The sequence below is a fragment of the Patagioenas fasciata genome, chromosome 5 (assembly GCF_037038585.1).
Source record: "Patagioenas fasciata isolate bPatFas1 chromosome 5, bPatFas1.hap1, whole genome shotgun sequence".
In the NCBI taxonomy this organism is placed as follows: Eukaryota; Metazoa; Chordata; class Aves; order Columbiformes; family Columbidae; genus Patagioenas; species Patagioenas fasciata.
The window spans coordinates 9,793,965-9,808,304 of NC_092524.1; the positions used below are offsets into that span (position 1 = coordinate 9,793,965).

General features: G+C 45.3%; 1 protein-coding gene and 1 long non-coding RNA gene across 2 annotated transcripts in view; one reads left to right on the forward strand and one right to left on the reverse strand.

Annotated features, from left to right (window-relative positions):
- Window positions 1-14,340, forward strand: part of LOC139828077 (uncharacterized) — a 168,662-nt gene that overhangs the window by 103,223 nt on the left and 51,099 nt on the right. The window lies entirely within an intron of this gene.
- RASSF10 (Ras association domain family member 10) lies at window positions 9,216-12,860 on the reverse strand. The gene has a single exon (XM_065839774.2). It carries the CDS (start codon window positions 12,339-12,341, stop codon window positions 10,998-11,000), a length of 1,344 nt encoding a protein of 447 aa, XP_065695846.1. The 5' UTR covers window positions 12,342-12,860; the 3' UTR covers window positions 9,216-10,997.

The following is a 14,340-nucleotide window of genomic DNA, read 5'->3' on the forward strand; positions in this document are numbered from 1 at the left end:
TTAGTTTTGTTCAATAATTGACTACATCATGATTACTACGTCTAGCTATATTAATGATCATGTTCAGTTAACACTCAAATACATCTATTATATTTGTCGTTAACTCTTAAGAAAGATTTTGCGAGACTCTAATCTGGTTTAGCTGGTGTTTCTGGCTGCCAGAAGAGAGACAATCCAAAACACTAAGCAGCAGGAAAAGGGCATATGCATGTCACACACTAAATGTATAGAAAGCCACACGAAATGTTGAAAGCAAGTTCCAAGTGCACCATTTTCCTATGATTTCCATTTTTTGCGTTTTTCCATCTAGTAACTATTCAGTGCCTGCTCTTATTAAAGCTCATAATTCAATATCTAAAATACTGCCAGACTTAGATCCTTGGTTTGGTACTTTCCATTCTTGTCTGATATTATTCTGTTCATTAGTGATTTGAATAAAAATGGGAGTTTTTCAGGCTCATTATATACTGTGTATCACGGCTACCTTCCCACATAAAAGCTTTTGGTGAGGGACCGAACTGTTTGGAACTCATAGAGTGCTAATCACAGTGGGCTCCTAGACAACAGAACCAGTCATAATGGTCACTTGTATTATACGATCGCTAGGGCTTTCATCTAGATGGATCAAAAGATCGCATGATAAAATGTTTGGAGTTGTTCCTTTAGAGCCCTAATGAAAGATGCAACCTTTTTCAGTACTGAATATTTGTTTAATAAAGCCTCTTGTGCCAATACAGATCTCCATGGGCCTTCAGTAACTTAAAAATACTCTGTTTGGTTGGTTGGTTTTTGGTGGTTTTGGTTTGGTTTCATTGTGGAGGTTTTTGTAGTTTGGTTTGGTTTAGGTGTTTTGTTTGGGTTTTTTTGATTGTTTGGGGTTAGTTTGTTTGGGGTTTTTGGTGTGTGTTTTTTTGGGTTCTTTTTTAAGTATAGCTGAGAACCTCAAGACAGAGGCTGTACTGGCAATGGTCTGTCTGAAGGAAATACTCTTATCTTAGGTGCCATTGCAGCTGCTACTGATTCCGATACTCCTCTTCACCTGAAAATGCCAGGCATGGAAGCCAGGCAGGCTTCGGAGCGACACCTGCCCACTGGGTGAAACACCTTTGGCAGGGTCGGTCTTCACAAAGTGTTTTGCTTTTTCTTAAATGGCAAATTAAAATACAACAGCTTTGCCTGAACTTTCGCAGCCAACTCTGTTCTCCACCACACATCATGTGAAAATTAATTTGCTTTTCATTGAGGCATATTTTAGTGCACTGATTTGGCTGTTCTGATGAACAACATGAGTTTCCCAATTCCTGATATCCTGTGATAGGTATCTCAAACATCAGGCCAAACTTTCATTTCTGTTTCCCTGGAGCTAATGAAAATTTGTTGGTGTCACTTGAACTAATGACGAAGTTTGGACTTCCATGATCAACAAATCTGAGATAACTCTCCAGGCTCATGATTTTGAGTAGTGTATAACATAAATATGTAACAGAAATACATAGAGAAAAAGACAAATGATAGAGCTCAGGCCCCAAGTGAAACACAAGATTTTTAATTTTAATGAAGAGTCCCAAAACTACAGATTTACTAAGCATATATTGCTAACAATATTGTAAAAACTTAGTTGGAAAATTAACTTATAGACAGATCTTTACAGCTTGTGTGGTTCTCCTTGTTGCAGAAAAGAAATACAGATATCCAGGAGACAGAGAATGAAACTCATTTATAGAAATAGCAGCTACTTATGGCACTAACATGTAAATTGATCAAAAAATCTTCCTCAAACCATAAATTCTCAGAATACAAAGTTATAGGCTTGAGACTATTAGGAAACATGGTTATGAAATGTAGGCTAGCACAATGCTTTCCCAATGCTCTTTGACCTCCTGTATTTCTTCAATAGCTTGAATAAGCCTCCACAAGTTACCTGGTATACAGGTCCCGTGGTAGTGAAGGGTAGAGATTAATTTATACCTTGTCTGTAGCACATCACAGGCTGGAAGTGTGGGTCCAGCAGAGAGGAAAACAGAGTGGGAAGGGGGAGAGTTGGCTTCTGTTCCCATCACTGTTACTAACCTGCTGCGTACCCAGTTCAAGTCGCTGCAGCTCCTGTGCCTGTCATCTCGATCCATGTCTGGCTTGTCTGCCTGCACTGCGCTCTCACCAGAGCAAGGGCTGCCTTGTCCTTAGAAATAGTCACTTAGAAAGTTGTTATACTATTTGTCTTTATCTTGTGTGGTCCTATTGCTATACAAATGCTAACAAGATTGATATTATTTAGCTCTAGCTGAAAACATACAAATTAATTGCTGGGTTATCTGGGTGCATCTTCAGGGTTTGTAACTTGTCTCCCGATACAAGCAGAGTCTGATGTCCTGGGCAAAGCAGTGTAACTTGTGCCCTTTTGCATAATCTGATAGTCTGGTTGCCTGTCTTTGAAATAGAAAAACATCAGTTCTTCAATTTTTTAAGTAAAAGAAAACTCAGAATACTGGTGTAAAAGCAACTCGGCTGGAATGACAGTGACTTGGCAGTTATGAGCCTTCAGTTGAAAGTGTGGCAGACGACTTCTGAACAGGCAGGTATCTCTCACCCTTGTTATTTGGGAAGATGAAGCCCAGTTGCTAATGACTGGTGGAAAAGAAAAAGGCTTGGAAATTTTGTGGGGAAAAATATAGGAGGGAGGGGCAATGAGAGAGAAGTTAAGAGTGGAATATATGTTCTATAAAGGTAAACTATTCCTTTAGGCATATTAAAGCCATGGGAGTTGATAATTATGGAGATGGTTATGAAGGCGAAACACAGAAAGAAGTACAGGTCCAATGAATATTGTCAAAACATGGTAATTGTGTTCATTAATTAGATTAAGTGATCTATATGTGAATCATTTCAGTGACACAAGATGAGAGACTTTAAACAACTGAAATTTAAATCTGGCTCAGTTGGCTTGTTTTACACAAACTAGTTTGCAAAACATACTTAGAAATGCCATTGCACATGCTTTGCAAGCTGGCTTGTGTAAACTGGAGTAATAGGTCTGGATTTGCTTTCTACCTTAAGCTTGCCTATTCAATTAAGCTAAATAGCCTGTTTACTTTGTGGCACTGTTTTTGGCAAGTCATGTATGTAAACACTTAGAGCAACATGACAACATCCTGGATCATGAAGCAGCTAAGGCTTAATGTTCTAGGAGAGGAGTGTATTGGGGAGAAACCCTGATGATATAAACTATGTATTATCTAGGGAAACACTAATTCCTCCGTATTTACCAAGCATGAGTTAAAAGTGAAAGGGAAAAAAAAGAAAAGTCACATTTCATCCCCAAATTCTCAGCATGTTAGCCTATTGCAAATCCTGCAGTCACTGGCCTTTAGAGCTAAGTTAACAAAACCTCAGGAAAACCACAAGGTTTCCACTGATGATTTTTTTCCTCTTGTTCACCTGGCTAGTGTTGGTGGCTTTGAAGATACTGTGGCATGGGCTCCTGTTCCTCCCAGGCTGCTGTTTGTTAGATGGTTGGAGTGAAACACCTTGAAGTGTAAGGTGCCTGGTGGTTATCACAGACTCCGAGTTTTCTCCCTTGTTACAATGCAGGGGTTGATTCATGCTGCCGGCTACTTTCCTGTTGTCCAGCCTTCTTGCAGGATTTTGCCCTTTCTCATTCATTCCCTTCAGCTGCCTCGTCTCCAGTTTGTGTTTCTTGGGCTGGGTTCCATTCTCCAGCCTCTTGTCCCCATTCCTTCAGGCAGTGCAGAGGCAGAGAAGTTTTCCTTCCCCACCAGGAGAGAAAGCAGCAAGGCCCATGCTCTACCCTGACTGCTTTATAAATCTCTCTAAGCCAGAATGCCATTTTCTTACCTAACTGCACCCGACAGGTAGGGATCAGGGAATGCTGTTTCTAAAGTTAACACCTTGAAGCCAGTAAATGTGTAAAAATGAATTCAAAATAATCAGATGATCAGGTTATTTGATTTCACACTGGAATTGCCTGATGAAGATCATTAGTTAACTCTGTCAGGTGAGTAAGTAATTTACAATATAGTGGCTTCAAGCCCGCTTTGCTGTGTGTTAGCCTAGGAAAGATGTTTCTAGTCCGCTCACTGCTGTGGATGGCGCACAGCTGGAGGTGCTGTTCTGTGTGAGACAGATACAGGACACCTGGAGCTGTGTGTGCTGTATCTTCCTTTGAAGGATGGTAAAATCTGAGTGTCTGGCCCTCTGTTATCTGGTCAGTGTAATATTTTTGACACCAAGCAGGGAAAATGTGCAGGGACAGAATTATTAAAAAAGAAAAAAACTTCCAATCTTGGCTTTAAGCTTTTAACCTGCTGGTGACTGATGAGTCATCTGGTCATTCTGAAAAGGAAGCCTGTAGTAGAATTATGGAGAGACCTTACTGTGAGAAAGCGACGAGCAACTGCAAAAGAAAGGGAAACATTAAAAAGCTGGAAGTTTACTTCTATGCTAGTGGCGGGAAGAACAAGCACCAATGTTTTCAAAAGGTGATCCCTGTCTCTCTTTATTTCCAAAGTCTCTTTTCATCTGGTCTTAAGATATGTCTATCAAGTGGAGATTCATTGGAGGGCAAGAAAAAAATAATTGTTAGGTTACACATAAACTAATAGCCTGATTACATATAAAAGATACACTGTAAGAGATTAAAACAAAGGATTACATTAAATTGAAACAGGGATTAAATATTTTTCCTAAAGGCTTCTAACATATTTTCCAAAGACCTGCTTATGAGCACAATTTGACTGATGAGAATTATTTGTTTTAGAGATAATAGACTAAATAATCACATAATTAAGCCATGTGAAGTGCAGTGCTAGGAAGCTGATAATAGTATGTTTCAGATACGTAAGAGCTCTTTCTGTGAATCAGAGACATTTTTTGTTGTTGTTATTGGGGTTTTTTTGTCCAAGTAAACTCTATAAAATCCCAAGACTGACTTAGCAGGATTGTGTTCTGAGGTCAGTGGTTTTACCAAACTGTTAAATAGGAAAGATTATTTGAAACTATTTAGTAAAGGGAAGCACACGCACTTCAACATTGGGGGAACTGAGGCACAGAAGAGTGAAATTGCTGAATGTTTTCATTATAACAGTACCTCAAAGACCTCGAGTGGATTAGGCCTCTTTCTGCCAGATGGTGTCCAATCACACAGTAAATAGCTTCATCAAAAGCTTACGCTCCAGGGGAAATAAGATACCACTCATTACTCCAGTTATTTTCCAAACCGGGAATAGAAATTGTATCTCTCTGCCCCAATGCTCCACAGCAACGTGCTGCCCAGAATATTGTCCTGAGATGTGTTCCCTCCTCCTGTGAGAAGTACTTGCCTCAAATTAGAAGGGGAAAATTCAGAAGATAACTTGGAAACACGTTAAAAACAAACAAACAAAGAAACACAGAAAACGGAGCAGGGCTGGGCAAGGGAGTTAAACAACAGTGGCGTAAACCAGCTGGTGAGAGTATCTCCTTAATCTGTATGACATATTATTACATAAAGAACTACTAAAATACTGCTGAGACTGGCACATACGGCATAAATACTGAGTATTTGCTAAGATATAGAAAGAAACTTTCTGTCTTCAGGTTTCTTACCAAGTGGGTAAGACACTGAGTCCATGGAGTCCCACCAATTTGAATGAGACTATTCGTGAAATTCAGAGCAGATGCTGATGAGTAGGGGAGAGGCAGGTTGGCAGAACAGAGGAGAAAAATTGTTGGGAGGGAAACTAATTTTTTACAGAATATCAGTGGATTTCAGAAACATTTTTAAAAATTAGGAAAGGACATTTTAATAAAGCTTCCCAAATAAAACTGACAGGGTAACCAAACTTATATGTACATAGTGTGTAAAGCCTGCAGAAGTTATATTATATTTTAAGGGTATATTCTGATTCCCTGGTAGAGTTAGTGCTGTACGCTCTAAGAAATCAATGCCCAAGTCAGTAGTGTTATTCAGCGTGTGAAAGGTTGTGACGGTGCACCCCGCATGGAAGGTTCTGCTCTGATGCTTTCACACAAGTAATGTATTAAATTATGCAAGCAGTATTTTTAAAAACACTATTTGACAACTCTGCTTGAAGATATCTGGGTAATTTGCATATAAAGCCCAATTTTGCTTTGGGTTTATTAAATTTTCCCTTTCTGTTTAGCTTCCAAGTTCATTTAGTGATGTGAGTTTGTATAAAAGAAGTAACATCTGTGTAGACTCCCTGGACTTTGTGATGTTCATTTCTTTAAACTTTGTATGCCAGCTCAGGAGCAATAATATCAAGTGACTTCAAAGGACAACGGCTTCCAACAGTCTGCAATGGCTTGTATTTCAACTTGGTAACCAGCACAGCTCCCCAGACCTGTTATTTTATTTCAAGGGCTGTGCTGCTCTTTTCATGTATTGAACTACAGTCCTAGTTCAGTGCAAATGAAAGGAGGGGAGGGAAAAAGCCCAAAGTAGTGTAGAATTTGGGAGGGAGGGGGTGTCTATCTGCGTATCTCTCCAAACACAGGCACACAGACTTTTTTGAAAGTAAACCTGGAAAATATGTTTCATGCAAGCAGGCAGTAAAAAAGCTTCATTACATGTTTTCCTTCTCTCACACCCACTTACTTGCTTCCCTTCTTCAACTATATCTTGTCTGAAACCAAGACAGCGGGTTCTTTGGAAAAGGATCTGTCACTGTAAATCAACCAGACTGATTTGGCTGGCTACATGCTGCTTTGGAGTAAATGACAATAATTAATAGGTCATTCATTTTGCCTGTCAGTGGTGTTCATTACAGTAAATGTATTTGCCTCCCCTCTTCCTTCCCCATTTAAGGCTTCAAATGATATCCCTACAAAGTGCTTATTCAAACTGGCATATCTCTTACATGTGTTAAGGACTAGAAATATATTGAATTTGACACAGAGTCTTCACTCTAATAATATTTCTTGATAGTGGCTTTCTGAAATGAGGTCAAGGCTAAAAGCTGGACTAGTTGACTCATTTGGGGTTTAATGTAGGTAAGTGTAATTGATGTATATGTAGCTTCAGCTACAGCCTTAGTCTTCTCCTGGAAGCCTTCTCCTTAGGCTGTGCGTGGGGGGAAATTTGCAGTCTGAGCAAAGATTTTGCCAACATGCAAGTCAGCATAAGACAGTGCCCATTGCTGAAAGATTCAGTTCCACCTTTCCAAGTGCCTTCAATTTCTCATTTTTACCACAGTACCTTGTCACTGGTGGAAGCATTTCTGTGACTGTACATTGACTGTACATTGAGCCACATTAGGAACTCACCTAAATTAAAGCTCATCAGTTTTCTTCTGATCTGGTCCCACAAACTTGTGTATAGGCACAAAAGAAAGTGCCATGTATGGTCAGAAAAATATGGCCACGGGCAGCAAACAGATGGGACTTGTGTAATAGTTCTTGATAATGCTTGTTTAAAGGATGCATGAAACTAAGGCCTGATTCTACTCTGATTATGTCTCCTGGACAAAACTCCCTTTGATTTCTGTAGAGAGAGAAGAGAGAGGCCTGGCAGCCTTGGTCCTTGACGGTTCCTTTCAGAAGCAGATAGTGTGTGAATAGATAGGGCAATATATACACAGATCTATAAATCTAACACAGATTTATTTAAATAGTTCATAATGCTGTTAGATAGCTATGAATAAAGTAAAAAACTGTATTGCTTGTCTGGTCTTAGGATGGGAGAAAGATTAGACTAGACTTGACTCTGGAAGATAGAAGAGAATGGTTATTTAAAAAAAAGGCAGATGTTGGTTGGAGCTTTCACCCCTCTCTTGGTGGTATCAGAAGGTAGACTTGTGTCATGATGTTGGTTGGGTTTTTTCTGCTGCTACCTCTCTTTCATTCTCTCAGAACTGGAAAGGAGATAAAAATCCTGCCCTTCTACCTGTGATTCTGAATCAGCTCTCCTAACCTTTGGCTATGTGCCCAGCCAAACCTCAGAGCCAAATTCCCTGTCAAAGCCAAGCATCCTGTGGCTTGTCTCCATTATCTAGGTGAGGATATGCAAGTCCAGAAGAGGGTGGAAATGGAGAAGTACTTCGTCCGATGCGAACAGTGATTTCGTCTTGTATACTAATGTTTTAATAATGGTTTGAGAGAGATAGGGATTTGTGAAGATGTTTGAATTCAGTCTACATGCATGAGCAAAAACTGAGCCTGTTGCAATTGCGTTTTAACTGTTTAAATATAAAATATATATACCAAATTTCACCTGCACAATATAAGAGCACATTTAAGTGTGTCCTCATAAGGAGTCACCGCAGCTCCCACCAAACTCTTGAGATGACAGTGCCACCCGCAGTGTTCTCACCCCTGTCCTCATGGGACAGGGGCCAGCAGATCAGCGGAGTCACGATCTACTGCATCATTATCTGGGGCACTGAGGCCAGGAGCAATATTGCACAGTGCCCTACAAGTGTGTCCCTCAGTGACCTGGAGTAAAACCAGGACACCCAGTTTTAAGGCTTTTCCTAGCTGAGGATGAGTAGGCAGGCTTTGCTTTACAACTTTGAATTTCCTGGCTTTCTTTACCTCATGCTTCACAGAATATCTGACATCTATATCAATAGCATAATGGTGTACAGCCTGTTGCAGCTTATTTCTTTAATGTGCTTGCTTTTTATTTGCTTGGTGTGGCTAATGCAGAACTTACGTAAAGCAATTTCAGGTTTATAGCTTACATCAGTCACTATAGAAGCTATCAACAGATACTTGCATCACGCACCCATTGCATCCACACTGGTTAATACAATGCAGTGCAACAATGTGACTCCCCTATCAACCAACTTATTCTTCAGCTTGACTTCCACATAAATAGTTTTAATTGCAGAGTGAGGTGAAATTCCTTCCTCTGGACATGTGCCACCATTTCTAAATATCACTACACTACCTCTGCAGTGACTGATCTGAGAACTCACACTGTTACTTGTACCTGAGGGAGCCCCTCATGCCATCAGAAAGCAAGGGGACAATGCTGGCATGAGACAGAGTGGAGAGGTCTGACTTGGTAGATCTTTCTACTCACTCTGCCAGAAGGTAAATGACACCACAAGACAACATAACAAAATCCCAGACCTGAGATATAGATAGATAGATAGATAGATAGACAGACAGATAGATAGATAGATAGATAATAGATAGATAGATATTGTTTGTTTCAATCACACTCAATTGGGAACACTCATTTAGTCTTATTAAGAGTTTTATTAGCTCTAAAAATAGGTTCTTAAATATTTTCCAAGGTTGACTAAAATATGAAAAACAATTATATGATCAGTGTTTAAAATAAACCAGTTTGTTATAACGGAGACCCATTCAGTGGAATAACATTTATCAAGAATGATAGCATATAGGGAATTGTACAGCCTCAGCAAATCCACAGACAGTATTTCTCTAATTGCCTTCAAACTGACAGGTTGCAGAGTCCATTCTTCTGTTGTCCAACAGAATTCCTACCAGCAAGAACACTGCAAAAGAGTGGAACTTGGTCTTTGGGTGAGGAAACTGTGAGGTTTTCATCAAAAATAAAGAACTGGTCTATTGATGTAGCCCTTTTTATACTTTCTAATCGTTAAATGAAAACTTGTATAAATAGCCTTACATAAATAATCTCAGAAGTTTCAAAAAGTTTCACACTATCCGCTGGACCTGACTAAACATTCTCTGGTCTCTCACTGCATCAACTGTTTCTGCAATACAAGAATCCTTAATGTCTCTTATTGTAAGAGCAGATCATGTATTTTCAGTAAGAGTTAAGCTGCAGAGGAAGATTTGGCAGTTAAATGAAATGCATGTTACAGCTGATGCCATATTTCTTTTTAATTGGAATAACTGAAAAGATTAAGCTGTAGTGCAGGTAGGGCTTGAGTCATGCTTTTATTGTTGTATCTCTTGGCCTGATATGAACTATATTATTAAAAACAGTAGTTCAAGCTGATTCTGTATTTTGTTTATCTACAACCAAGCTCAGCCAAATATCAGCTAGCCTAGTGAAAAAAAACCCACATTGTTGAAGGCTGTGTACATTCAGGCACCGCTAGTCGCTTTCAGTGACTGTCAAATGCATATTGATACTAATAGATTTCTTAGTATGCCTTCAAACAAAGCATTCTTACCTATGCATAAGAAAAAGCACTATGCAGAGCAGAGTTAATACATGTTAATCTGTATTTTCATTTAGTTTGTCCTCTTTTTAAAAAAAAAAAAAGTGATTTATCATCCCTTTTGGTTGCCAAAAGGAACGGCAGTACCTTTCAAAAGCTTGCGCCCTGGGAGATGCCAGTGTCAGGTTCAGTAGTATTGACACCTCTTTTCCTCCGTAGTTTTTAAATGACCAGCAGCTTTAGTCTCAGTGACTTTTTGTCTGTAAAGGAGCCAGGTGTATTTGTAAATGATAACCAGTATAACCCACGATCTGACTTTGCAGTGCTGAGGAACTGTTATAGAGATAACTGATCTACCCTACGGAGCATGTGTCCTGGGGTTTTACTTGCAAAAAGATTACACGAAGTAGCCTTCGTGGGGAACCGCAGGATTAAAAGGCCCAGCAAGAAAACCTTTGGAGGGCAGCAGGCGGCAGGATTTAAGGTGCGAGCAATCCCAGACGTGAATGAAACACAAGCACGCTGTGGGTTTCTCAGATAAAAGTACCGGCGAGCCAGCCTAAACGCTGCCCGTGGATGACTAGTTGGAACAAGTTTAAACTCAGCTTAAAGAGCTAAAATTACAGCGTTTCCTCTGTGTGCCTGCCTCTTCCACCGGGAGTTTCCTCGCCACCCCCCACCCGCCCGCACCGCACAGTCCCGCACCAGCCCCCGCCGAGCCCCGCACGGCGGAGATCCTGTGCCGCGCTGCCCGGCGGGCGATGGGGACCCTGGGCAGAGCCCTCGCCGGCCGTACGCTGCCCGGTTTCGCTGCGAGCGGCCCCCTCGGAGCCCGCCCCCTGTCCCTGGCGCTGCGGGGCCCGGCGGGGCGGGCAGGCGCTAGACGAGGGACTCGCAGACGGGCACCGAGTCCGAGTCCTGGCTGTGCATGGAGCTCAGCCCCGTGTCCGAGTCCTCGTCGTTGTCGGCGCGGTCCTTGCGCAGCGCCCGCGCCTGCTCCACCCAGCCGGCCGCGCTGCCCCCCGCCGCCGGCCGCCCCCCGCCCGCCGCCCCGCGCGGCTCCGCCGGCGCCTCCGCCACGTCCAGGGTGCCCAGCGTCTCCAGCAGCCGCTGCAGCTCCCGCTCCTTGTCCTCCCACGCCCGCTGCGTGTAGTCCAGGTCGGTTTTGATGGCCTCCAGGTCCGTGCTCAGCTTGAGGCCGATGTAGAGGCTGGTGCTCAGCTGGGTCTTGACCCGTTCGTGCTCCAGGTGCAGCTCGCCCTCGCCGCCGCCACTCAGCTCCGTGGTGTCGCAGTCCGCCTCGGCCAGGCCGGGCCCCGCCGCCAGCTCCAGCTCCTCCCGCCGCCGCTTCATCCAGCGCTCGTTGAGCTCCTCCTGGATCTCGGCGGCCAGGTGCTCCAGCAGCTCCTCCTGCTGCGCCCGCTGCTCCTGCAGCTGCAGCACCTCCTCGCACTTCCTCGCGTAGTCCTCCTCGGGGCGGCCGGCGGAGGGCTGAGCCTCCCGGCCCGGCTCCGGCTCCCCGCTGCCCGTCCCCACCAGGTAGGTGTCCTGCACGTAGTTGACGCCGTGTCGCTTCATGCGGTCCAGGTGGATCTTGGCCTCGTACCTGTCGATCTCCCGGTCCAGCTCGCGGAGCCGCTGGATCTGCTGCCGGATGGTGTGATCCTGCGAGAGCACCAGGTGCACCAGCGTCTCCATCCTCTCCGCCGCCGAGGTCTCCCGGGCCAGCGGCTGCTGCCGCTTCTTGTTGATCTTTGCCAACTTGCGGAAGGCTTTTCTCACCACCCGCCGCTGCCGCTCCTGCGTGAGTGCCAGGCTGGCGCGGGCCGCCCCCAGGCCGTGGCCGGGGCGCTCCTTGCTGAGCACCACCCGCGCCTCAGCGCTGCGCGGCCCCGCGTTGGGCAGCGAGGCCTCGCTGCGCACCAACACGAAGCGCACGTTCTCTTGCTCGTCCCCCCACGCCACCCACAGCCGTAAGATCTTCGTCTTGTTGGGCAGGATCCGCTCGAAGCCGCGCCACTTCTCCACGATGCAGTAGGACTGCGGCGGCCCCGACAGCATCCCGCCGCCGGGCTCGGGCAGCGCCGGCCGCTGCCGCCGGTGGTGGCTGTCCTCCAGCAGCACCCGCACCACGTCCGAGCAGGTGGTCCGCCGGGAGAGCCCGGAGATCAGCTTCTCCTCCTGGCAGATCCACACCGAGATCTTCCGCTCCTCGGGCTCCATCGGGAGCGGTGGCGGGCGGGCGGGCGGCTGGGGCCGCCGGCTCAGGGCTGGCCGGACAGCCGCTCCATGGGGAGTGCTCAGGGGAGGCGCGGCGCCGCCCGCCCGCCCGGCTTCAGCATGGCCGGGATGCCTCCCCGCCCGCGGCTCCCCGCCCGTGCGCTCCGCCGGCCGCTCCACCCCTTCCTGCCCGGTGCGCCGGGAGGGGCCCGGCCCGGTGCGGCGCGGAGCCCCGCGCGGCTCTCGCCCGCACTCTGCCGGGTCCCGCCGCCGCCGGGTTTTCCTCTCCCACCACGTGGGCGCCCTCAGCGGCTCCCGCCCCGGCCGGGCAGCGGCCCCCAGGCAGCGCCGCCCCGGCACTCCGCGCCGGGATCCGGCGGCGCGGAAACTTCAAGGCAGGTCGCTGTCGTCTCTGCGTCTTCCTCTCTGCCCTGCTGCCTCTGCCGCGAACGAGCGGCGTCGAGGGACCTTCCAAACTGCCGAGGGACAGGAGCGAATCCCGGAGCTTCAAAGTAAAAGCCAGAACTAGTGAGGAATTTCCAGTTTTAGTAAATCATCCGCCTGTAATTAGGAAATTCATGTTTGTAAAGCACTTCGCAGATGAAATATGCAAAGGACGGGAACGTCTGAGTGTTATTAAAATACTAGCTGAGCCAGATTTAATAGGAGCTTGCTGCATACTTTGATGAGAACAGGATCAGTCTCCGAGTGCGGATTAAAACGAGATTTAAGAAATGGCAATAAAATGCAGGGTTGTGGCACTGATTTTCACGGTGTGATTCCACTGCGGGGGTTCATGGACTGATGCTTTTCCACATGGCTAGAAAGTAGTATAATGGTTAGAGGGGGTAAACCCTCTAAAGCCTGGAGGCTGATCTGTACTTTCTGGGGGATTTTAGAGCCAATAAAATTGGTGTGATGTGTGGAGAGGATTTTTGCCTGAATAAGGTTCATGTCCCAGTCAGCAGAACAGAACGGAGTTACAGTATTGTAACTTAACTACTGTAATTTTGCTGTTTGAAACAGTGAGGTTGAGGCACAGAAAATAGTGAGCTAACAGTTTTGCAGCCTAACATCCTCTTCTCCCCTAAAGTGCACAGCCCCAGTGTGGGCAGCTGTTCCACTGGTTTCTCCTGTATTTACATGGAAAGAATAGTCCTGGGGAAGAACACCTGCCTTCTGCTCTGGCTGCGTAAGGCAGCTGATTACCACAGTGGTTTCTGCCGTGCAGCCACCTGTTCCGTGAGGAAGTGGGCTGAGGGACCACTGAATGCCAGCATTCCTGGAGCTGAAGATGTCGCGGATCACGTGCCTGCTGCTAACGTCCCTTTCCTGTGTTATTGCAGGCTGAACAATTCCAAACCAAGGTGGCCACTGCATGTTGCAATAAGGGCACACAAGGCAGGGGTGCTGGTAACAGAGTGATTTTGCTTCCTAGCCACAGACACCTTACATTAAAGCTGGGTTTCAGGGGCAAGTTGTTTTCCTCTCGTGATGTGTCAGAAGTGCTATATCGCACGCTTCCTTTGGATGGGTGGAAGTGTTTCCTGATGGAAGGTGATTCCTGAGGTGTGCTGCCTTTTTGTTCAATGTGTTGATTGTGGTTAAAAGCATCATTCACTCCAGGGAAAAGGAAGGAGGACCCATCAATGGCAAAATGTCCTTGACAAAGGTGGATCATAAGGACTGTGGGACAAAGTCAACAGCTCACACTGCCCCAGAATGATAGGGTGTTGAACAGGAATGGGATGTGAATCAGGACTGTACAATTCAGCTTTGCCTCTGAAATGCTCCAGATAAAAAAGCTCCAGGAGAGTAAGAAATGGAAAACCTTGTTGCTCTCATCAGGCTGGCAGAGACTTGGAAAGAAAGATCATTCCTTGTTGGTTTTCTGCAGAATCGAGTGTAACAAAAGGGTTAATGAAGCAGTGAAAAATTGTCTGACTCCTTTAGTGGTGATTCCTTGCCTTTCCCATTTAGTTTTAATCTCATTTTACACGTG

Excerpts from the sequence above, each read along its gene's own strand:
- RASSF10 (XM_065839774.2), bottom strand. The coding sequence starts at position 12,341 with ATGGAGCCCGAGGAGCGGAAGATCTCGGTGTGGATCTGCCAGGAGGAG.